Below are 25723 nucleotides of genomic sequence, written 5' to 3' on the forward strand. Positions count from 1 at the left end.
CAGTGTCCTGCTCTGTTCACCATTTTGAACTGTGCTGCCCAGCGGCCAGGAATACAGCTATATGCCCTTCCTCTCTAAATGTTTGCTTGCTGTGAAAGGTTCAACTAGCAACTGCCGATCTGACCGTGCCAGTTACACGTGGGCAGACTTGCTCCTGCCTTGAGTATACAGGAAGTGGTGGATCTCTTGAGTCTGTGGAGGAGAGGGTATGCAGGCACAGCTGTGATCCAGCCATAAAAACAGAGCTTTCTATGAGCAGAGTGCTCAGAGGTTGAAGGGAAAAGAGAGACAAGAGGGACCCACAACAGTGCAACATGAAAACCGAGGAGCTGTGGCAGGCATCCCAGAAGACAAAGAAGATTAACAGTTGCTCTAGTTCAGAGCTACAGATGTGTTACTTTTAGAAAGAACTGCGTGATACCCTCAGCAGAGACCCTACCACCACGCTCCTCCTAATTTTTCCATCCATATGTGGAATCCATTTTTTATGTGCACCAAGGCATGTGTGTATGTGTGTTACCAGTAGAAACACATGCTGCTGGCTATGGGCAGCTGTGAGTTCTCTGCTAATTTGCTGGATGGCACCTGAATCTCTCTTGGGTAGCCGCTACAGGGAACACTGCCCCCTACCACCTCGAGAAGCCCAGTGCACACTTCAGAGGAGTCTGAAACCGGTCCCTGGAGCAACCAGTGAGGAGTGATTTTGGAGGAGAAGTATGGGGGACAGAAGATTATGGGGCTCCATGGGCCCAGTTTGTGACTCCAGAGCAGTTGAGCCAGTCCTTGCAGTCCAACACAGATGAGCATGATGCAGGGGAAGGAATCTCTGGTAAGTATCTAATTTGCTGATATTGCAGGGACACATCTGTTGGTTTGCTCTTTTTAAAATCATGCTAGAAGAGATGGCGGAAGTAGAGTTCCTCTCTGCTTCTCTTTCCCTGTACATCTCAGGGGAGAGGGCCCTGCGTAACTGTTGAAGTGCACTGGGATGTCTCATGAACCGTCAATAGAGATCTCAGGGAAACTTTCCTGGAGATAATCTGCAATCCTCTGCCAAAAGTTTCTGGGAAGGGCTGTCTTTTTGCTCCCACTGGAGCAGGATTCTTTCCCACTCCACTCAGCAGTTACCACGGCTAGCAGCATATGGACCCTGTCTGCAGCTGGACATGTGCGGGTGCTGTTCCCTTTGAGCCTCTGTTACCCTCAGGAATGAAATACCGCCAAAATCTCCACTCCTGTGGAAAATGGAACCAGTATTCAGTTCAGTTGCCCTATCCTCACAGACTCACTACTCAACGCCTGGGAGCTGCTATTGCCTCATTGTCTTACATTGCTGTGTTCCCCTGGGTGATACTTACCACAGCCTTGTGAGTTTAGTATACCAAGTTTCCGTTTAACTTGTGAATGTACTCACAATTGAACCTCCGGGCGCTGTCTTTTACACCTGGAAATGTAGTCTTGAGGGTCTCTCAATCCGCACCAGACCAGCCGAACAGTTCAGCCAAACGAGGAGAAGGAAGAGGACATGGGATGAAATTTTCCAAGAGATCCTGCAAGCCTCTTGTGTTTTGGATTACAAACACATGTCTCAGAAGATCACCCTGATGCATTGAATGATCAGGAATAGAGTGGAGAGAAGAAAAGCAGCAGGGGTGTCTGGAACCACTACGCTGCCTGGGGAAGAGTACAGACAGCTGCTCGTACCCGTGAGAGACTGGGGTGGTGTATGTGTCTGCAAAATGCCTGTTGTATCTCCTTCACTGGTTCTTCACCCTGTCTTTATAAAGGTTTGTTCAGTTATAAACATGTCTGTTTGCATAGGTTTATTTACAGAAATGGAATTCATCTTCATTAGTTCACAACGTATAGAGACGGAGGCTGACAGTGTACACTGATAACAGCAATGGGTGCATTTGCAGTGTTATTTTACTACATACACAGCACTCATTACAAGGTTCACACTAGAGCTCAAAACAAAACAAAACAAACACCCCCCTCCCAACCCAAGCCAGGCACAGTCCCAGGCGACCATCTGTCCCATTTTAGCCAGGACTGTTCCTTTTTTAACCTCCCTGAAGAGCATCTGACTTTTTTTTTAAAAATACAGCTAATAATCCTGTGTGCTGCAAAGCAGGGACCTGAATTTTAGAGAGACAGCTCCTCAAGCAGTGGGGGCTGTCTGTTTAAAGAGCTGTCTGCAGGAGGTTTGTAGGCTCTCTAAGCAGATGGTTTAAACAACATACTGTTACCAGCAGGCTGAGGGGGAGGCAGCAGCAGGTTGCTTGGCTGCTGTGTGCTCAGCTTCCTTTGCCTTTCTCAGGCAGTGTGAGAAGTGTCTCAGTTCCCCTCACATACAAACACTGCTGGCAGGTAATAGTTGGGGTACAGAGGGCAGGGCCCATCCCTTGGAGGAAAGGAGGATAGCTGCTAGGGGGTTGTTTAACTACTCACAGGCAGACTTGAACCTGGGATCTCTGGAACTGAGTGCAGGTGCCTCTACAGCTTGAGCTAAAGGTGAGGTCAGCTTAGGCTGTAGAGGCCACTTATTCTTTCTCTGTGAAGTGGTCTAAGTACCACTACTTGAGACAGTTAACCACTCATAGGTGTTTGGATTACAGTTGTACTTAGCTTGGTAGGTCACAGACAGTGAAAACAGTGAAGTCTCTGGAGTAGAGGGCAGCTGGGCCCAGGCCCAAGATTTGATGGGGGATCCTGGGTTGGAGCAGTCGGATGAAGGATGTGGGACAGGACTCAGGAGGGAGCAGAGACAGGAAGAAGGGGACAAGGAAGGTGAATCAGGGAGGTGGGCTCATAGGGCTAGATTAGCTCTACTGGAGGGCAGGGCTGTTAGTTTTTGTGGAGCCCTCTAGGACTGGGGTGAGCACAAAAATAATGTGTTCAGTGTATGGGAGGGGGTGCTTCAGGCTGGGCCAGAAAGCTGGGGCGAGAGATGGGCTGAGGGTGCTCCAGCTCAGAGTGCATGATCTGTTAGAGCCTGGGATGAAGGGTTTGGGGTGCAGTAGGAGGGAGCTCCAGGTTGGGGCCTAGCAGTTTGGAGTGTGGGGGCGGGGGGCTCAGTCTGGCCTACTGACGGATGGGGCAAAGGGGTAAGTGCTCAGGACCCAAGCCAATTTAAAATGGCCTGGAAGCCCCAGACCCTTTTAAATTGCTCAGACATGTGGCAGGTAGAACACCCCCACCCCCACTTTGGGGAGCAGAGCCTCCCCCCTGCTCCATTCTTTCTGCCTGTGCCTTCTCTCAAAGACCAGAGCCACAGCACCCAACCCTCTGAGAGGAGGTGGAAAAAGGTGAGGTGATGGGAGAAATAGGGTGGAGGTAAGGGGGTTTGGCTGCTCCACTTTGCACAGGTGTTAATGGTTTGGAAGGGAAATAATTCTTTTTACGACATTGTTCTTTAGGAGTTTCATAGCTATCAGAAGCTGATCAATAATTTGTTTAAAAATGCCCCGTGTTACTTTACTGTTTGGTGCGTGGTGGATTACAAACTGGAAGAACTTTACCGTAGATCCTGTTTGACTTCTCAATTAGAATTGGATTTCCAGGTAAGTGATTTCTATCGAGGTTTAGCATTTGTTTGGGGAGGGGTATTTGAACCATTAGGCTGCAGCCCTTATCTTAATCTGGCTTTGCCATGGGGACTGGGGGAGCTAGCTAGGCCAGGACTGCAGAGGCGGGGAGAGGTAGCTGTGTTAGAAAAAAGCAGTCCTGTAGCACCTTAAAGACTAACAGTATTATTTATTATGTTATGAGCTTTTGGGGGACGGGAGCCAGCGCTGCTGCTGTAGCTGCCACAGGCTCTTTCCACCGGGGTGGGGGTGTACCTGAGTGTCATCTGCCCATGTACCTGCCCCACCCCTGCTGGGAGGAGCGAGTGGTGGCTCCAGCAGTGGTGACTGTTCAGGTAGCAGCTGCTCCAACACCTGGGGTAAGTTGTTTTTTTGGGGGAGGTGGGAGGGCAGAGCAGGATTTAGGATTTTGCAGGTCCTGATAAGTGGGTTTCAGGAACAACGGGGTCTGACAAATGCCCGTTGTTCCTGAAGTCCGCTAAATCAGGGTCTGTAAAATCAAGGGTTTACTGTTGTGAGAGCTTTCTAGTGAAATTCCCTAGTATAGACAAGATCAAAGAACCCTTCCTCAAAGTTCTCATAATCATTTTATTATTGTTATTATATAGTATATGTTTACTTATTTAGCACCAGCCACATGGTTAAAGGTGCACGGTACATAGAAACAAAGGCAGTCCATGTCTCAAAGCTCTTATGTTCCAAAGACAACCACATGGAATATGCAGAAGAGTTCAGGTGCTGGGAGTACTTATTTGGGTTGTGGGGTAATCTAGCTACCTAATTTCATCCTTCAACATGGTATTGAGGATATCCGCTTTGCATATCCTTATTTTAAGTGTCAGACTGCTGCAGGAACATTTTTACGTAGCTCTTGAATAAGATAACCAGAACTTACTTGATTAAGATTGACAGCAAACCAATGTAAATTAAATATAAGGGAATATTCTGCCATTCCCACTTTTATATGCAGCCTGTGAAATTCTGCCACAGGATGTCAGCTGGAGTGAAAATAGAACTTAAATAACGCTAGAATTAATGTAACTGTTCCTGAGGACACAACTAATAAAATTGCGTTTGCTTCAGCATGTCAGCTGATCACCACAGTGGCCTAAGAAGGACTGCCCACAGTGTATAGCACTAGACAGTAGGCTACATTCTATTTTCCCCTTCACATTACTTGGAAGCAACAGAAGGATACTAACTGAATAGCCAGTAATTTGATCAATGTAGATCCTTTGTTATTTAAAAGTTTCTGGTGTGTTTGTGGTGGAGGGGAAGAAGTAATTGCCCCCAACTTCCTAGGGCACATCTATACCACAATCTTAAATCAACCTCTTAGGTCACTTTACAAGTACTGCAGGAATTCGTGCAGTTTTTCGTATCCTTCCCCTGTTGGTGATATGTGTCCTCACCAAGAGCGTTCCCACCATCTTATGAGGAGCTGTATGGGGGTCTGAGAGGTTAGACTGTGAGTCTTCTCTCTGCTGGGAAACTGGGTATTGCTCGTACTCCCAGCGCCTTGCAGAGTTCCCTACCAGACACATGGCTAGCTCTCTGCTCTCCATAGGTAGCCAGGCAGCCGCCTAGGCTCTGGATGCTGGAAGCCTGGATGGCAGCCTGGATCAGAGAAAGGAGCCCATGGAGCAGGCTGGAGCTGCCACCCTCAAGCTGTGAATTGAGTGCAGTGTTCACAACAGAGCACCTACTAGCCTTTTTGTCAGCTCCAGCTCTGAGTTGTGAAACTGACAATGACAATGAGTAGCCAATATAAGAAATACAGCATCTGCAGAGACTCTGCGTTGCCATACCTACACTGACATATGCCCTGCTTCTCTCATGGAAGTGAAGTGATTACAGCCGTGTAGTAGGGTCCTTACATTGGCAGGAGCAAAGTTGTAATGTGGACCCTGATACTTTTAGGTCAAGGTAGGCCTGACTTTGACCTAACTCTAGTAGGGACCAGATGTTAGTTTATCTTCATTAAATGTCATCGTGGTGACAGGGTGTGGCCCTCTTTCCAGCAAATTTTATTTACTGGCATTCTGCTCTCAGTGGAGAGGGGCTGTCAAATGAAAACCAGAATAGAAGAAAAGCAGCAGTCTGAGAAGTTTTAAAAAGTCATCTTGATCTTATCATCAGCCCTTTCCGCGCAAACCCACCAAACTTTTTACTGAGCTGTCTATTTGCCTATAAATAGAACAGCAGCTCTCATGCAAAGATGGGCAGCGCTAAACCAGAGGCTCATTCTCTCCTGCGCCACCGGGTGTGTGAGCGCGAGCGGGAACTGTGTGGGGTTCTCACTCACCTTTCAAGTCTGAGTTATGTAGCGCTGAGGTTTTCTGTACTTAGAGATTGCAGAGTGACATACGCTGCTTCTTAAGGGAGGGGTGAGGTGACCACTCTGTAGAGTATTTTTTTCTTTTTCTAAAAAGAGCTTGGTTTAAAGGAGCAGATGGAAGAATGCACGTTTCTTGCGGAGGTGAGTGACGCGTGTGGAGGTGAGGGAGCACCTGATCAGACTGGGAATGGGATGTGAGCAGCAGTACACATGGGAGAAGGATTGAGCAGAACAAACCAGGGAATGTGAGAAAAAGCAGAAACACTGTTGTGTTACATAGTAACTTGTACTTTGACTGTGGGCTGGGGAGGGTTCAAGCCAGCCAGAAGCTGCTGGCTGAGCCTGAGAATGGTTGGGTTGTGGCTCCTCCCAAAGCAGGTGTCTTAGAATAAGGAGTGTGGGAAAAGGACCTTGAAGTAGCCACTTGCTGCATTCTGCTATCTATTAGCATCCTTTAAGCCTGCCTCCTGCTTCAGCGCTGATGCTGAAATCAGGGATTTGCTTCTATGGTTCCTTTAGACGATATCCAGAAACCAGACTCAGAGCCTGGCATTGTTTGGTATCTGTTTTGTCATCACACATCCTTCCCCCACCCCCAAGGAATGGGAGCAATTATTCCTTGTTTCTGTCAGAATCCCAAGATCCTCTCCCCTGCCACTACCTTTCCATGCATGTATCATCCTTACCATCCACCCTCCATACTTCTAACCAAGAAGGACTGCCGAGGACTTTTGTCAAAGTTTGTCAGATGTTGTCCCCTTATCTGTCTATCTTAGGTATCTATAAGGCCCCTTGTATCTGAGCACTGTACCCCCTTAACGTATTTATCCTCACAACACCCTGCTGGGGCAGGGCAGCTCTGTTATCTTCATTGCACATGTGGGGAACAGAGAGACTTAAGTGATTTGCCCAGGCTTGGAGAGGGAGCTGTGGTGGAGCAGATTATGTCTGGGTCTCTCTTTGCCCACAAAAGCTTATGCTCCAAAACATCTGTTAGTCTATAAGGTGCCGCAGGACTAGTTGTTCTTGAAGATACAGACTAACTCAGCTACCCCTCTGATACTTGTCACCCTACCCACTAGACCACCCTTCCTCCTAATCATCTAAGTGTGTGAGTGGTGCTAGGTACTTGCTCTCCCAGGGATTTCCAGTCTCTCTGGGAACAGAGGGGTCAGAGCAGGGTCATTAACTGAACACATTTTCTACAGGGCACTGCACAGCATCACCTCTTTCTTTGTAAACTTCTCTGCAGCATAGTGAGCTGGTAAGGCACAGTGGCACTCAGACTGCCATGTGTGTATTCCTCTGGCATACATGTCACTGTGAGCTGTGCAAAACGGATTTCCAAGAATGCCTTTCAGTGCCCTTTATAGGGCTCTTGGTGCTGGGACAAAAAGGTGGGGGGATGGTGGGGGAGATCTTCGTTATCAGTTGGAGCTTTCCCTTTACTTTTACACTCTTTGATTACTTTTAGTGCTAAAAAAAAACCAATTCTGGTCTTGCTGGCTGGATCCAGATTCGGCACTGACAGGGAATCAGCGAGTATCTTGCTGGTAGCTGAGTCTGTTTAGAGTGAGAAGAACACTAGTGGCCAGGCCTCCGCCTTGCAGGAGTACTTGGGTCGACAAGCTAGACTCTCCTGAGTTGGAGGTACTAGAGAGTGGGCCTGTGGCAGAGAGCAGTTCTGCTTGCCTGTAAAGTCACTCACTCGATGTGGGAGTGCTGTGGTGGTAAAAGGCTGGGTGGGGATGTAGATGAGCTTAGTGTTCGAGATACCCCTTCAAGCTGAAACACAGATTAGAGGGAGGGACTGATGAGCTGGTTGACAAGAAACCACTCTTGTCTCCCTCAGTGAGGTGAGCAGAATGGCACTACTGAGGAGAGCACAGTGGCAAGGTTGGACAAAAGGAGGAGCCCACTCCAGTCCCATTGAGTTTTCACTGAGAGTATGGAGAGCAGTGTGCTGGCACCCACACCTTTATCACTGTCTCATTTGAAGTTAGCTTGATCAATGCTATGGATGGTGAACTGGGTCATACTGATGTTTCTTGTATTCAGCATCTGTTTTCAAGGGCTTATTGAGGGAAATGTGGTGGTGTTTGGCAAAGGCGCAGTTTGCAGGCCATGTTAAAATTTGCATCTGTTTCAGAAAGCGAGGGCCCACATTACATCTTTACATAGCAGATTATGCACATTAAAAAGCATCCACTTCTTGGAATAATTCAGGAATATATCCCTGGCCTCAGACCCTACAGCTCTTGGAGGGATCTCGTATCTGTGTGGTAGCTTGTCATTGACTAGGCAGTGAGGGTGAGTTTTTTTGTATCTTATCTGTACTCCTCAGTTGACCTGACGCTGTTTAAAGCTTGTGTTTCATTGAGATGTCTAGTATGTTAAAAGTGTGTCATTTTCTTAGTCTGCAGTTAGAGAAAACTTGTCCTGCAGGTTACCTAAACCTTTGTTCTTTGTCTCTTAATTGGTTGTTATGTCATGGACAGGTTTGGGTTTCTGGGAGCTATGTTTCTCTTAGAGAAGGAAATGTCCTGGAGCATTCAGACCCCGCACTTTGGCTGATGCCGTTCTGCCCCACTGACTGTGTATGTGCACAGCCAGTAAGAGAGAGTTGAAATCTTAGCACTGAATTTTTTGCTTTTTTCTATTTTAAAGATAGATCCCGGAGGTTATTTTAATGCAGCTCTTGGTATCCAGAATCTCCCCTCTGCTGGAGTAACAGATGTATTTGTGGATGTGAGATTAAATGAATGCGGACTAAATATATCTATGGAGCCTTCAAATGCATAGTATGTGAATGAGTGTGTGGGGTGTGTCTATGCTTGTGTGTCATTCTAGCAATGGAGCAATGAAAAAAATCTCAGCTCAGTGTGCGTAGACAGTTTTGGCACTTCAGCCCTGGGAAATGGCAGCCAGCCAGAGAGCACTGAGGCAGTGCCAAGAATATCTGAAAAGTGCCAAATGCTGAAGCTGGAGACTTTTTCCTCCCTTACTCTTGCTTCTCTCTTCACTCTTGTGTGCTGGCGGATTATCTCCTGTGCTAGTTACATGCTGATGGCCTCACATGGCAGGAATGGACAGGTGGCGTAGCAAAGTGTGTGTGTGTGTGTGTGTGTTCTTTCATCGTCACTCTAAGATCATAGTTCCTATTGATCGTGGCTGGCATGTGATCTTAGTGAGTCTGGTTGTTCCATATTCTGCATCACAATTACACCCAGAGAAGATCACTCAGAGCTAAGATCTTTGCCCTTGTGAAATCATAACAATATCATAGTGTCAAGACTGGAATGCTGCTCCAATGTGTTACATGTTCTGTCACAGTCCAAAACACTGATAATTTGTGAAGTGTTTCCAGCAGGGGGTGCTAACAATATTGGTATTAATCTGAGTAATCCTTTTGTGATGTGTATTGGAGAGACTTAAAAGGTTGGATGTAAATAAAATTTCATTCTATATTTTCTTGGCTTCTAGACTGTCATAAAGGAGGGGATGTTGATGAAACAGACCAGCTCATTCCAGCGCTGGAAGAGGCGATATTTCAAATTGCGAGGACGAACGCTCTATTATGCAAAAACGGCCAAGGTGAGGTGCTAAGTGGGGAAACACTGGGCTGTTGGGATAATGGAGATATGTAAGCAGTGGGTCCTCAATCCAGGGGAGAGAGTGACCTTCAAGGTATGTGTCAGTAGGCTTTATCACAACAAGGCTTCATTTCCTCAGTGGGTTCATGGAGATCCCTCAGTGGTGCTGTGTGCCAGACGTACCTCTCCATCCTCTATAGCTGGGACTGTGTTCAAATGCAGTAGGAACTGAAGTAGGAGAGAGAAATGTTCATGAAGGGAAGTGCTGAAAAGTCTAGAATTTGCCATTTTTAAGCTTGAGAGCTTGTCTCTCTGTGACAGAAGTTGGTTCAGTAGAAGTACCTCACCCAATTTGGCATTTACCTTTGACTGACCATAGCAACTCTTTGCGGCTGTTAATCTTGATCCTTTCATAAGAACTGAATTTACAGTGCCATGGAGTATGAGAGTCACCAGGGCCTGCACCCTGTCTGCAGTCAGATGTGACTCTCATTCAGTAGGTAGGTGTATTAAGAGACAGGGACACAGTGTAGAACAGACTTGTCGGCACAGTAACCAGAGCTATCAGTACAATCCATCTTGAGGAGAGGGGGGCCTCGAGGGAGTCCCCAAACTGAGGGCCTGGTCCTCTTTCCTCCCTCTCAAGTCAGCAGAGACTGTCCAAATCCCTAGCTGCCCAGTTCTTTCTCCTGTTTTCCGAGGAAAGGGTGTCACCTGGTTGCCTAGGTTACAAATGGCATGAAAGGCCATTGCCTACGTATGAGAAGTCATCACACTGAAACTGCCATCTCCAGCTATGCACTGAGGCTGTGCCTAGGGAAACTGACGCATTCACATGGTGTTACTGCAGGATAGTGGGAAACACATGCAACATACCCAGGGGAAATAAAATCCCCACAAACCCCATTTCGTCACAATAGCAACAACAAGAAAAGATAGCTATTCTGTAAAAGTGATCCTTAATCATTTACAGGGGCAAGGAAAGGGCATTCCTAGAGCTGTTATTATGAGTTCCATTTCATATTGTCAGCCCCAGTTTCTTTCAACACAGATCCATGCTGGAGGGTATGGGGGTGACAGTTATACAGGAATCCCACTGGGGATATTTCTTACATACTTGATTCACTGTTCTGTTCTTTTTTTCTCCTTCCCCAGTCGATAATTTTTGATGAAGTTGATCTGACAGATGCCAGTGTGGCAGAATCCAGCACCAAGAATGTCAACAACAGTTTCACGGTAAGATTCATCAGACTAGTTCCATTTTCCCTCCATTCCTCTGACTTCTCCTGACTTTCTAAATCTATAGATTCTTCTGGGCTTGAAAATCTCTCAGCTCCATTCATGGTCCCCTCACAGGGGAAATTAACATTGTTGTTCAGCCGTGAAGAGAGAGCTGCTGTATCAGCCAAGTAATAAGAACAGGGGAGAAGGTGGTACATGCTTTGTTTGTGGCAGAGAGATTCCATTATTACCTGCTGAGAGCTCCAGTGGTTTCTGTGTTGTGATACACAAAATGGAATGTTTTTGTTTAATGCAAGTGTATGAGGTCTGCAACACAATGACTATATTTTTGTGCAGAAAAGTCAAGAGATACAAATGTATGTTCCCCACAGCAATTGTAAGTCATCCTTATCCATACATGAGCTATTTTGAATTACTGTGTATGTAGTTTAATCCATGCCTTTAAAGAAATATTCTTGTTAAATCCAAGTTTACTGAACCTCTCTAATACTGCTCATTTATAAAGCAGGATAGCATAATTCCCTCTGTGGCAGGAATTATGGGTGAACATCTGTGTCGTGTACTTTACAGGGGGTTGAATTAAATGAATACAGTGGTCCTTTCTGGCCTGAGAGCTGTGAATTGCTACATGTATCATGGCAAAATTACAAATTGTAGCTATAAATTCCCCTGGAGAGGAAGAACTAGAACTGCATATTGATGTGTATAGTGGGAGGAGAGGATAACTAGAGAGAGTTATGATAAGGTTGCAGAACTGGGGCTAGTTCTACAGAAAGCTTGGTCCGTACTATGAGATAGTGCAAATTTAGGTGACTGAGGTTGAATTTGTAAGGAATCAGCCCCGCTATAGGGTTCATTCCATCGACTTTTGGGCTCCTAAAATTGACTTTTGTATTCCTGCTTTTCACAAGGAGTAGCTCCAAATTCCACGTTGCATGGTCAGCCCGGCAAGATCCTGGCCTTTTCCCTGTTGTAGCCCTTTGGTCAACTGGATCTGGACAAAGTGGCTACAGCATAAACTCTAGAATCTGTTCACATTCCAGTATTTTCTCATAGAAGGCATCTTCTAGTCTGGTACTCAAAGGTTAGGAGATGGCCTTGCTGAGTTTGAGAGCGAGTACCCTATGCTACTCTCTGGGGTCCAGTGATTTCTATACAGGATAGGGAATAAGTAACCCTTGAGTTCTGTTCCAAGTACTGATGCATATTCTCTCTATGGTCATGAGAAGACCCAGTGCCTGTCCCAGCTTCCCCATTTATTAATCAGAATAATATTACAGGTAAGCACTAGCGAGGATTATTTACAATATGTTAGAGTTCATGTAATGCAGGCACTGTGGAAGTGTTACCAGTGTTACTGTATTAATTATAGTAGTTGAGGGTATCTCTCATTTCTGCCAGAGACAATGGATGTACAGGTTGAACCTCTGCTCCGGCACCCTTGGGACCTGACGGGAGCTGAACCAGAGAATGTGCCAAACCATGGGATATTGATATTGTCTAGCAGCATTACCAACACTTTCACTGCTTACTGGGCTCTTAGAAGACATTTAGAGCTAAATGACAGTACAAAACACAGACATCCTGGACTGGTGGCTGGAAACAAACTTTATGGGACCACAGGAAAGTTGGCCACGCCCACGATAAGTGGACATGTGGCTCACTAAAATCATGCCGGATTATGAATGTTGTCAGACCAAAGTGTGCTGGACTAGAAAGGTTCAACCTATGTTGTGAGGTGGCAGGGGAATCATCATATTGCTTACACCACTTGCTGCATCTGAGCACAGCTGTGCAGAAGGAATCACTTCCAGGACAGTGGCACCAGGCCATGCTATTCTCCTGTCTTTTCTAGAGACTGAGAGTACAGGAGAATTAGTTTGTTCTCAGGAAACTGCAAATGGCACTCAGTCTCTCTGACTCGTGTATCGTGGCTGCTCAGGTAGGAAAACAACTGGCCTCTGTGACTTTTTGACTGTTCTATCTATCAAGGTACTTACATGGATTTGGTTGTGGTCTACCCTGAGCTATAAAAACTCCTCTGCTAATCAAAAGGTTGAGTAGTTCTTGTACTGTTTGGTCTGCCACATGACTGTAGTCACTGCTTTGGATTCCTCAGAGCCCTACAATTTTCTCCAGTCTCTTAGTGAGTGCTCTCTGATTTCCCTTCTGCATCTTCCCAGCTCGCTTCCCTCCCAAATGCAGTGTGTTTTGATCCGTTTTTAAAGTGCACCAAGGAGAGAACTTTTTCCTAGTTTTTCAAAGCAAAGAGTATAACTAACAAGTATTGGTTTGGATCTGAGATGTGAATCATCTAGTGCTGTGTGACAAAAGCAGTTGGCCTTGCATTTCAGAGGTTCAATTTGTCTTCATGTTCTCAATTTCTTGACTGGAAAGTTTGGATTTCTGACATAGCAAAGCCTGGCCCTTCTGTGAGAAAAGCTGCTTCTATGTCTAAAGAGCTGTGCTGCCGAAGGGGCAAATGCTGTACTTCAGGTTCAGACTGACAGTTGACTTAGTTCAAGTGATGGGTCCAACTCCCGGTTAGCATTGCCTCTGCGCCTAAATCTACTGGCCATGTCACCTACCCTGAACACTCAAAAGCTTGCCATCTTCCTCGATTTGGGCAGAATGACCTTACATCTGGCCAGAGCTCAGCACCCTCTTCTTCTTGTCTTACAAAGAGTGGGACAGTAGAGGACTAAAGAGTGTGAATCAACTGTGTAAGAGCTGCATGAACCCCCCCTCTGATAGGAGGAAGCATGAAGGAGAAGGCAAGCAGGGAGGAGATTGCAAAAAACACTGGGTAAGAAGATTTTATGAGTGACTGGAATAGGCGGAGAAGTTGGGGAAGAGGTTATGAGAAAAGAAGGTGCAGAACCCTAGGAGGAAGGGAAACAAAGAAAAGAGTAGAGGAAGCGGAAGGAGTGATACGTGGTATGAAGAGAAGCCACAGGGTCAGGAGACATCAGGCAGGTATAAGTACCTAACGGTTAGAGGCTTTGTTTACACCAACATTTAATTTACAGCAAGTTGGGATGTGAAGCTACCTGGTACTAGCTTGTAACACACAGTCTAGGTGGACCCTGCTGTCACATTTGCTTCGATCTTACCATTTGTTTTGCTCTAGTCATCTTTGAAATGGGACTAGATCAAAGTGAAGTAATGAGCTGTTAATGCACTGCAGCAGTCTCCACAAGGACAGTCAGTCCATGGCAGGCTAGTCTGGTGTAGATTTACATCCCAGCTCAGTGCAAACTAACTGGAGAAGCCCTAAAATGACTTGCACAACAGATCCTGGTTCCGTTTTGGGAGGAAAGTGGCTTGATTTGGTTTTAGCACCCATAAATCAGGGCAGAGTTTCCCCATCGGGGGGTCTGTGGAACCCCAGGGTTCCCCGGAGTGAAATTACGGGTTCTGTGGTCAGGAGTGAGCAATCTGAAGCTCTTTAAGGAGTCACTTGAGACTCTGGACACTGCCGCCGCTGAAATAATGGAGCTAAATGTAATCAGTTTAGTGTCTGACAGGGCTGCAGAGGGATTCAGCCATTAAACCAATTACATTTAATTCCATTATTTCAGTGGCAGCAGGGTAGGGAGCCACCTGCGCTGCAGGTTAAGGAAGTGCTGAGTCTGCAGGAGAGCTGAGGGAAGGGGCAGCCAAGTCTGCCCCTGCTGGAGCTGCACAGCCCTGCTGAGGGGGAGGCTAGGGGAAGCAGCGGCAGGGAGGTGGTGGCTGTGGAGGAGCAGCACATGGAGCTCATCATCTGAAATAGGTTAATTCTGGGGATGTGGGGAGTGGTTTGGGGTTGAGAGGGATTAAGCCTGGAGATTTGGGGGGCAGGTTTGGGGGCCAAAGGGGGTAGAGCCTGGGACTGGGGTTCCACAAAATTCCTTTGAATTTAAAAGGGCTCTGTGGCCAAATAAAGTTGGGAAGCACGTAATCGGGGAAATGGGCCAAAGAAGGGGAGGTGTTTTTAAATGCTGAGTGTGGTTGCCTCTCCCCAAATGTACCATTTTACATGAACAGAGAGTGCTTGTGTGAATGGATTGGGATTAGCTGAGGCAGGGATGATGGTTAGAAATATGATGCAGGTAGAATCAGTGTGTGGTACCATCACAAGGCCAATAGGGTGATCTCTTGTATAAATAGAGGAATGAAATTTTAATGTTAGAGGCTCTGATAAGTCTTTTTGTATGACATCGGTGATATCTGACGGCTAATTTCTGTGCTATGTACCTGTAGCTAAAAGGGATGTACTGCAAGAAAAGGATGGACTTGTGATTTTGGTTAGTTTATTATCTTATTAAGATTTCTTTTGTTTACGTCTCCCAAGTTTGAGCTGGAGATGGGAATTGAGATGCCTGTTCAGGAGCAACTCCAATTCCAGATTTGGCTGTGGCAGTTAACACGTGATTTTAAAGGAGAGCCCAGGCTGAAATTAAAAAAAAAAAATCTTTTATGTACTTCCTGAAGAGTAAAATGTACCTGCCATAACAGAGGATGGACTAGATGAGTCATTGGAACTTTTCAGCCACAAATCCCGTGTCACTTCCAGCTTGTAGCTCTGGAACTCATTTTCCATTTGTTTCTCGCAGACATTCTTCTCCAGGATCCATCTGGACTTTCACCCAACTTCTGCTTCTAGTGACCTTAATGCAGATTTCAACATCAACTAATCATCTCAGATTACTCAGAGCCTAGTGATTGTCCCGGAGAAAGTTCCCAGATGCTAGTTGTGACAGGCAGTGTATGATTTGATTCCCCTGTATTGATACTGTCCTGAAAGCTGCTGTTTGGAGCTGATGAACAGATGCAGCCCGGCTGCCAATAACCCTACTCGTGACCCCTTCTCTGCTGTTAAAGTCTGTTTTGTTGAAGAGGTGGAGCTTGAACATCTGTAAACCCCTCTCCACCCCTCTACACTAGGATGTACCTCTCCGTTCTGGCATAGACAGGAAACAGCATATTATTACACTCAGTGCCTGCCTCCTGGCTTCCCTGCCAGCAGAAGCAAATCTGTCCCAGCTCCTCCTTAAGCAGACAGCTAATCAGCTCGTGGAGAGTGGAAGAGAGCTTCAAGAGAGTGGCTGCAGAGAGGAATAATCTTATTAGTTTTGGGTCAGACAAGCAATCTTGTTTGTTCTGAGATGGAGAAGACATGGTCAGGACCCTCTAGCTAAGGAAAGGATTGACTGTGGGCCTTCAGCTTTCGGATCAGAAAACTGAACTGGGTTTTCTGAACTGGACATCAACAAAGCCAGCACCTGCTTGTGGACATCAGCCTGCCAGGAATGCAGGTACTTTGGAGTAAGTGTACCTCAGGCTCTCTGGCTTTTAAAGTGAATGATACTTTTCTGTGCTGATGTGTATGTAAAAGTGATACAGAACTGGAATGAGTGTGCAAAAGTGAGTTGTTGCCTCTAGTGCAGTTGGAATTACATCCTGTTGCATAGGTGAGGAGGCTCCTGAACCAAGGTTTCAGGGCGAGAAGAGGCATGGTGACTTGGGTTAGAGAAATATCTTGCTCCAGTAGAGTACTCTCATCTTCTCTGGTTAACATGGTGGAAAAGGGACAGGTTGCTGCAGATTTGGGAAGAGGTGTGTGGAATTGCTTACACTTACGAGAGAGAATGTGTTGTCATTTCGTGTGCGGGGAGGGTACATAGGACATTGTCGTTCTCCAGCCATTCCTCTTGCAAGCAGGTGAAAGAGTGACCTTTGCCTCTTATTACCATCTTCTTGCTACTTCATCAGGCAAGTAAGATGACAACACCATCCTGTTGAAGTGGGATGGAAATGGACATTTTCCCCAGCAAGTGAATGTGTCTGTCCCAGAGTAACCTGCCCTGTGCCCTGGAGAGTAGCTGGTGTAGTGTTTTTGCTGAAGAAGCTCGCCCTTGAATGAAGGACTACTCAGAACTTTGGCAGCTAGCTATCAGGCTGGGAGTCTGTTGGCCGTTTGTTGGCTCGTTAGCTGTCTGGAAAGCCCTGGTGGAACAAGAGGAACCAGGATCAAAGGTTACTTGTGCTGGTTCGAAACATAAGCACCAGGGAGGAACATGTTACTTGGTTTTAATCAGGAGAAGGAATATAGGAACTTCTGTTGCAAGCTCTTTGCAGGAAGTCAGACTCAGCCCTGGAGACCAGGGTCTGATGTGCGTATGTCAGGATACAGTTGCATGTAGAAGTGCATGTGGTCTGCCACTTCCCTGGACTCCCCAAGATGTCAGATTCTGCTTCAGTCCTTCCCATGATAATATGCTCCTGGGAATAACCAGTCTTGTTGTATGTGGGAGGAGACTCTCCTTGGCACACAGACAAGCTCAGGGCATTATGCTTCAGGTTGTGAGTTGACTCTTCAAGGCAGTGAGGAGAAGGGCACAGAGCAGGGAAGGAGAGTTTCCATACTCCAGTGCATACTCCTTAATCTACACAGCCACATGCTTCAGGAAGCTACCAAACTTAAAAGGGAAGAAGATTGCCTCTGTTCTCACCACTCTGCACACAGATAGTGTAAGTCCAGGGGGTGTTGGGGCCTGGGAGGATGGGAATTGGAAAGGTACCAGCTGCATAGTCCCTCCAACAGAGGGAGAAATTTCTCCATCTTTCCCTTGTCAAAATATCTTCCCTTAACAGGATACGCTCACAGTGCACTTTGAGTAGCCAGGCTGCTGGTTGGATAGTTGTCATTCCCACTCCTGCATGTGTGCACGGTTTAAAAACTTGTAGATAGTCATATATGTTTATTCATCCGTAGTAGTATTAGTTGCTTTCAGACTTTCCTCTCTGTAAGCCTTATAAGAACAAAAAATTGGGCTTCAGACCGGAACTGCTGTCTTCATTTTAATTAACTTGAGCCTGACTGCTTTTTGCCTGGCTCCAGTTCCTGTTATATTTGCTCCAGTTTCTTATTTGCATACCAATCCTCAGTAGATGGGTTTGTTTTTTTTCAGCTGGAGACAGGCCCTTGGTAAACACAGCTTTCTGACTCAGTGCTAGCCTGTGAAAAGAATCTTTTAAAAATCCTTTTCTTGTCTAGGGTTACTGGGTTTTTTTAATCTGGTCTTTTGCTAGACCTGGTTGTTAGTCTGCTCACACAGGAGATGCAGCAATAGTAAGAAGCCATCTAAGAGATGTCTTGTGTGGCATTGCTTCAGATGAAGAGGAGAGAGCTGAATGGTTCCTATAAGAAGTTGCACGGCAGAGATTAGTGATCCTCCTCCTTCTGATTCTTTAGATTTCAAGAGCACTCCAAAATGTGGTAGGTGTTTTTTCAAACAGATGAAGATGCTATTTGGAAGAGGTGAAATATGACTGCATATTTGACAAAGCTGGGGGGGAGGGGGCAGGGTGGGATAGATAGGTAGTTTTAAAGTGAAGGAGAAAGCTTGGAGAATATTGGTTTGTAAAGGGATTTTGTTCCCCTACAAGGAAGTTTATTGGTGTGAAATTGGCACCTGTTCTTACCCTTGGGCCTGAAAGCTAGCAGCTTTTGTTTCCTACTTTGTTTGCTCTTCGTTAATCTTAGCACATTATATCCTGTGTTTAACCTACCCTCCTGAGTGTGCAAACTCTTTGCTCTGCCTATCCTGAAGAGCAGGAAAATACAATAAGATTTTTGCAGGATACCAGAAGTTGTTTCAGAACATGGCCTATGTAATGAGCTAGAATTGCAGTAGAAGATGCGTGCTCTTGAAGCCTTGTCAACAACCAGAAATAGGACAGGTTGCTGCCAGTTATCGGAAAAGTGTCCCCTCTTATTCCCCTCCTCTGTTGATGTTCAAGATGATTTAACAACTTTTGCAGGCAGGATAACACCATCCTGAACATCATGACGCTAAGTATGGTAAGCCGCTCTGTTTGTCATGTTTTCAGTAATGATACTGAAAACAGCGTATTTCCTTTTGTACTAGCAGTTAACCTGTTTTCAGCACTACTGGGCCGGTGGGCGGGGGCACAACTGTGGGAGCTATTGCTAACAGTAAGCTGTCAGCGACAGGTTATTTTCCTAATGTAGGCCAGGCCTTGTCTTGCTCAATTGTAGACTTCATTTGTTGCTGACTGTGCCAGGTACTGCACTACTAGGGGAGCAGGTACAACAAAGCAGATCATTGACTTTTCCCTCTGTTCAGGATTATTTGGTTCTGGGTGAATGACTTTGAAGCTTCCTCTGAAATGTCGTCCGCTTTCCAGCTGCACCTTTATTTCAGAATTGTGTAGTTCCATTTGGGAGCGTTTTTCTGAAAGGACTTTGTGCTCTGGAAGTGTGAAAGAAAGAAAAGGGTCTTTTTCCAGTGCCACGGAATCTGTGAGTAGGTAAAAATTCTCAGCATATGAACCAAAGTTTATGCCTGCTGATCAGTGATGAGGATCTTTTAACACACTTCCTTTCTGATTACAGGAGTACTGGAATCTACCCTTGTCTGTGCTCATCTTGCCGACTGTCAGGAAAAGAAATGCCTCTTTTTTAGGAAGAGAGCTTCCAGAGGCATATAGGAATGTGACCCTGGTATGAGAGATGGTCATTTTCCCAGAGAATGGGCTGTCTTGTCAGTTTTCCCACTCCAGCGTCAGGGAAGAAGATGAGACATCAAGATGTATAATTAAACAAAAATTAAACTTCATCTGGGGACATGTTGTGCCAACAAATATTGCCAAAGTCAGTGCTCAGGCGGCAAGTGCTTTTATTGCATGTAGGCCTAGCAGATCTTGTATATATCATAGGAGAAGCACTTCCAGCTAATTGAATCTAGTTCCAAGAAGTGCGATGCAGTGTGTTGTATTTATCCCTCTGTGGACTGGTGTAGCTTGAAATCTGCCGATTCAGAGTTAAATCTGAGAGCTGTGTAGAAGTCCATGGTCAAAGTACCAGTTATGGTGCAGTTTCAGATTCAGTTCTCTGGTGTGCAGGAAACTCTACAAAAAATCTTATTCCTCAGGCTTTGGAGGGTTCTTTAAAATATTAACTTGTCTTTTATCTGATGGAAATCCAAAGGTGGAAATGATCAGATTGGCAGATGAAACTGTTTTCACTATAAAAGTAACTACATTTCTCTGGGAAAGTGGTGAGTTCTGCCTGGGATGAAGAATGTTCAGTCTCACGTCTGGAATTGAGGGGTGAGAGATGGCAGAATTAGGCTGTAGATCCTGTTTGGGAATATTCACAAAGGTAGAATGCTTCAGAGCACTCTAATTCAATGAAGTCCTTGGGAGCGTAGCACTGGCTCATGGGGGTTGAGGTGTATTGATAGAGCGGTGTGTCGTGTGCGCTGCGAAGCAGGACAGAGATGCACTGACAAAGGTGAGTGGAGAAAGCTGTGCTTCAATCCCTCATCTTCTGAAGCATGAAAGTTCAACAGAATTTACCTTGTGTTTCCCAGGAGAGAGAGTCTTGTATAAGAGGTGTCACATCGTCACCTCAGTTTGTCAAATTGCATTCTCAGACTCCGAATTCAGTTGTCTGGAAACACTGTGGTAATTTGTGCGTGCTGTTTATGTATGGTCTATGACTTACGGCTGATATTATGAAATTGCTTTATCTTTGAGTAGCTCAGTGGATGTGGCATCAGCCCTGTGCCATCAGGAATAGCGGCACATTGCAGACCAGGGACAAGAATAGCTCCCATTCAGATAGGAACACATTAGGACAATAGGATGGTGACACTGAAAACTCAAAAACAGTTGTCTTCTGCTTCTTTGCAGGGAGTTGGGGTTTGAAAACAGAAACTTGGCCTTAGTGCTAGTCTTTGAACAGCACAGAGGCTGTGAGAGAGGAAGAAAAGGAGTGTGCTTGTATAGCACAAGGATCTTTTTTGGACAGCAGGACCAGACAAGAAAGAAGGAAGCTGGCTGCTGTGGGGATAGGAGAGGAGAGAGAGATGCACACACTACATCATTCAAAGGAAGAAGCTGGGGGCAGGAGCGGGGATCCTGGACACCGTAGGTAACGGTGACCATACCCCAAAGTGTGCTTGAGGGATGAGAAGACTGAGGCAGGGAAGAGTGTATAGATGTTGTGTTGTTTTAGATAGATCTGTACATTTCTTGGGCTGTCTTGTTGTTATTGTGATATCCTGGAGGGGAGAATATAGGGCAACTGGACCTTGAGGTCCCATTTCTGTGAAGGAGCGATATAGTCTGAGCCCAGGGAGCTCGCTAGAGAAAGAGACAGTGCAGGGCATCTGCTCAGACCAAGGGAAGCTTACAAATGCACACGTCTAATTTTGCAGTACTCAGATTGCCAGAACTGTGACACACACACTCCTAATATAAATTAACATATTCATTGAGGGAACAGAGGCTGCTTTAGCTATGCTTAGTCCACTTTATACCTTGGTTTGGCACCAGGTCAAGCAGAGTATCATCCACCAGGGAGCTCCTTACCGTCAGTCCCATCAATAATGTGCACTATGAGCTTTAACAGCAGCATGCTTGAAATATGTTAGTCCTGTTGAGCTAGTGGTCTTGCCAGTAAACACAGGCTAGCTGTTTTTAGGCATATCCTTATTCACTTTGCAACTGTAGCTGCTCCACTATAACATTACCCTCTCTGCATCATTCCACTGAAAGTCAAGGGATATGTGAGGAAGAAAGCCTGGCTCCCTATATAAAACAAAGACACTACCTGTTTCTGAATTGTGCCTTTCCCACATCAGCAAAGCTTCCCTGCTGACCTCCTCACCATTTTCATTTTTTCTGGCTGCTGGTGCTGTGTTATCCGAACTATAATATGCTGTCTCTTTGCATGTTAAACCACTCGCTGCTATTAATATGTCAGGAGCTCTTGGGGGATTCATGATTCACAAATTTATGTGCAGAGCTGTGTGTTTGAAAAGGAAGCGAGCAAAAGGAAGCAGCCAAAATTATCAGGGCCTGTCATACGCCCACTCTTGGCTACCTTCACCAGTATATCGCATCAGGACAGCTATATTTAGCAGAATAATTTCATGTTCCTCTATCACTCCTTTTGTGTTGTTCTCCAAACCGCTCTGTGATTGGGCCAAAGCGTTAACTTGTTTTTCTGTCTCTTGTGGTGACTGAGCTCACCAGATGTGCTCTGATAAAGCACAGTCATACAGTGTTTGGCGAAAGCTGCTACTTCAGCTCTGAGAAGTTTCTGGGCAGCCAGGAAATACTGGAGAGGAACCTGGGTGAAGAAGTCATTGGGTAAGGACTCCTTTGATGGAAGCCAGGTGAGAGAATGAAGATTAGGTTTCATTCCCTCTGCTCGGAGGGAGGAGGGAAGTTTCTCTGTATTTGGAAAAAAAACAAAACAAAACACAAAAGTTGAAATGTAGCAGGAGATATATAAAATATATTTAACATTTTGGTTCAAGGCAGGCAATCTTTGCTGGGTTACCTTTCCGATCGGAATGGTCACAGCTGTTTACTGGAGAAGGACTTTCAAGGGAGATGAGTCTGATTTTTGAATGTGAAATTTGATATTTTCATCACTTAGCTCCATCATTTGTCAACTGTCTTGATTGAAAAGTCAGTTCAGTTAAACTGGTAACAACTTTGGACAGAGCACTGTCATGGACACCTAATTGGTATCTTCAGCCAGAAGGGAGATGGCAAACTTTGGTTACAGGATGGACTTCTTGGGGAAAAAATGCAGATGATATGGAGTCCTTGGTTAGTGTTAGGGTGGTGTCAGCATCTAGCCTCAAAAATAGTCTGACGGTGGACTCAGAGCCCAAGTTGCAGACCGAGCCAGAGCAAGCCCAAGTCTCTAGACCCAAGTTCAGAGATTTACTACCACTCATTTTAAAATGCAGTATGGCATTGCCTTCTGTGAGTGATTTCAAATAGGATGGCTTGAAGAACAGGTCTTCTGATAGGCTAGAGATCCCTCAGCTGGAAGTATCTGCAAAAACTCAAGGGAGAATCTGTGAATCTTTTGATTGCACTGAGGAAGTTGTCCAACAAACCATACGCTCATTGGGGTTTCCACAGACGGTATGATGATGTTCTCTGGGGTATTTATAAACTAACTTGAGTCTTGCTGGGAGTTTCTCTTCCTCCAATATCCTTAAGCCTTTGCAGTCATTTTCATCCCCCTGATGACTCCTGTATGGAGAGAATGAATGGCATTTTCCTTGCCAGTACTGTTTAACTCTGATGCCATGGTGGTTGGGCTCTCACAGGCAGTTGCTTTCTGCACCAGCAGTGTCATTATAGACAGTTGTAATGCTAGCTAAGGGTGATGAATCTAGTCATTCAGCACCCACTTTAGGGACCAAACCTGAAATTCATGTGCTAGAAAGCTCCCACAGCATTCAGAGTCTAAAAAAACATCTGCATCCTTCTTTATTGGCATTCCCTTTTTAGGAAGAGCAAGCTGGTTTCGTTTACATGATAGTTCACATCATGATAAACCTTTGATATACTTCAGGGTATGACTGCTCAGAGTTCTGCCAACCCCAAAATAGGCCAAAAACCACCAAAGCTATTTATAATCTCAGGATACTGGTTGTTTGTTCTGTCTTCTGATTTTATTTTTTTTAAACTGTCGGGGGAAGCAATCCCCTCCCTAATTCAAAGTGAATTAGTCCCTTGTTTTTGTGCTGTCCCATTTTATGGGAACAAGGGGTCACTGGATAACATTACTCCTTGGTAAATTTAGAACAAATAAAAGGAAGTGCTACTTCACATAGTGCGGCATCTTCCTGTGGAATTTGCTGTTCTAGGGTGATAGTCAAAAAGTGGAACTGGAACTTACCAAATTATTGGACCTTTAACAGCTGTGCTGTGTCTGCCAAGAGAGGGGTAACCAGTCTCACACATCTGTGCCAGCTAATCACTCCAATGGTGAGCAATGAAGATATATGAATAAGTGATTAGAAAGGTGCATCTCTCAGGGGAGGGCCTTTACTGCTTTGTGAAGAATGAGAAATCTTCCTCTTTTGCCAGCAGGATGCTAGGCTGGATGATATAGAATGGAGCATTGTATGTCTCCTTCCTTCCCACCTCCCTTTCCCCCCAGGTTGCCAGTAACAAGGAGTGGTTGGGCAGTACCAGTCGACACTTAAAATTTAGGACATAGGTATGGCACTCGAGGCTGTGAAAAATCCACACCCCTGAGCACCAGAGCTCTTCAGTCCTAACTCCCTCCCATAAATGGAAAATGTGCATGGGTTGAGGGAAGTATTTCTTCAAACCAGTAACTGATGAAGCAGGTCTTTGCCCATGAAAACTTATGCTCCAAAATATCTGTTAGTCTATAAGGTGCCACAGGACCTCTTGTTGTTTTTGAAGATACAGACTAACTCAGCTACCCCTCTGAAACCAGTAACTGTTTCTCAAAGGTATGGAGTTACTCCAGTGCCAGAAAAAACCCTGACGTTGCCATTGTGTCTCTACGCTGCTGGAGTTGCATTGCCTAAGCAGTGGTGCTGTAGCTGTGTCACTGTAATCCCTGCAGTATAGACATGCTGCTTGTTGGTGTTTGAGGCAGAGAGAGGAGGAGAGTGAGTTAGTGAGTTTCAGGTTGAAATTTCAAGTTGAAACATGCCCATACAAATTTTTGAGAATGGGACATTTTTCTCACTTGGGTTTTTGGAACCTTTTGTTCCACACACATCTGATCTTTTTACTTTCTGCATTAGGGAGGGACAGTTTTTCCATCTAGTTCAGTGCTCCCTGTTCCAGCAAGGAGCGGTCCTGAGATTTGCTCCCTACTCCCCCTGCATGAATATTAGCATGTCGACATTCTGTCCTAATTAACGCTACCACAGGTCATCAGTCTAAGTTGTGCAACTTCAGCTTTGTGAATAACATAACTGAAGATGTACTTAGATGTGCTTCTCGTGGTGTCTTTGCTGCTGGGAGTCTTTGGCAGAGGTTGTCCTGTTGACTCTGTCCATGCAGCTCATTGATAGTGTACTGGAATGGACAGGGAAGCACTTGGCTGTCCATTTATCACATCTATACTAGATGGAGTGAATCAACCCCCACTGGATTGATTTGGCAGGTATTACAGACATGCCCTAAAAGTGCTACAGTAGCTCAGCTGTGGCACCATAGCGATGGAAGGAAGTTTACAACCACCATAAGAAATCCACCTCTTGAGAAGTGGTAGCTAGATGAGGGAAGTATTCTTCCCTCAACCTAGAAGTATCTAGGCCAGCAGTGAGTAGCCTGTGGCTCCAGAGATGCATGCAGCTCTTTAAAGGAGCCACTTGCAGCTCCAGCTGCTGCTGCTGCTGACTACTCTTGCAGCTCCAGAGGCTGCCGCCGCTTAAACAACAAAAATTAAATTAAGTTGTCCACCATTGAACCAATTGAATTTAGTGGGTTTTTTTTTGTTGGTTCGAATGGTGGCAGTCTCCAGAGCTGCTGAGCCATCAGCTGCATCAGGGAGCCTCAGAAAGGAAAGGCAGCTGGGCAGGGTTCTGCCCACCATGGCAGAAGTCTAAGCCAGTAGGAGAGCTGAGGGGGACAGATGGCCGAGCCTCCCCTGCTGGGCAGCCATGCCGAGGAGGAGGTGGTGGTGGTGGAGGAGGGAGGCTGTAGCCACAGCAGAACTGTGCACACTGAGGCTAGTTAATCCTGAGCATGGGGGGGAGGTTGGGGCTGAGAGGGGTTAAGCCTGGCAGCAGGGGTGCGGGTGTGTGGGATGGGGTGTAAAACCTGGGCATAGGGGGTGGATCTGGGGGCTCAGGTGGGTAAAGCCTGGAGATGGGGGTAACTTAACTTTCTAACTGGTACAAATCTCTGTGTGTGTGTGTGTGTGTGTGTGTGTGTGTGTGTGTGGTCTTCAAACAGGGTGATAAAAAGCAGTGTGCGACTTTAAGGACTGTCTCATATTCACGTGCATTGTGGCACTTGAAGGATTGATTTTTTGTAGCTGAATTTGCAAAAAATTGCTCTTCTCGCTATTTCAGTTGCAGACACCTGGCCTAGGCCAAGGCTTGGATCAGCCTAACTGTGTTTCTTTTCTGTTTGTGTGAATTTTTGAT

General features: G+C 45.7%; 1 protein-coding gene across 5 annotated transcripts in view; it reads left to right on the top strand.

Annotated features, from left to right (window-relative positions):
- The window catches only part of DGKD (diacylglycerol kinase delta), a 95188-nt gene that overhangs the window by 22754 nt on the left and 46711 nt on the right, over nucleotides 1-25723 (top strand). For 2 of the 5 annotated variants that reach the window (XM_075003771.1, XM_075003772.1), the window contains exons 2-3: nucleotides 9409-9519; nucleotides 10674-10754. In XM_075003771.1, the coding sequence (XP_074859872.1) occupies nucleotides 9409-9519; nucleotides 10674-10754 (192 nt within the window). Of the gene's footprint in view, nucleotides 1-9408; nucleotides 9520-10673; nucleotides 10755-15539; nucleotides 16071-21842; nucleotides 21956-25723 lie in introns of those variants that run through there. The other 3 variants (XM_075003776.1, XM_075003774.1, XM_075003773.1) reach the window with 3 other exon arrangements.

This window comes from Carettochelys insculpta, chromosome 10 (genome assembly GCF_033958435.1).
Source record: "Carettochelys insculpta isolate YL-2023 chromosome 10, ASM3395843v1, whole genome shotgun sequence".
NCBI classification, from domain to species: Eukaryota; Metazoa; Chordata; order Testudines; family Carettochelyidae; genus Carettochelys; species Carettochelys insculpta.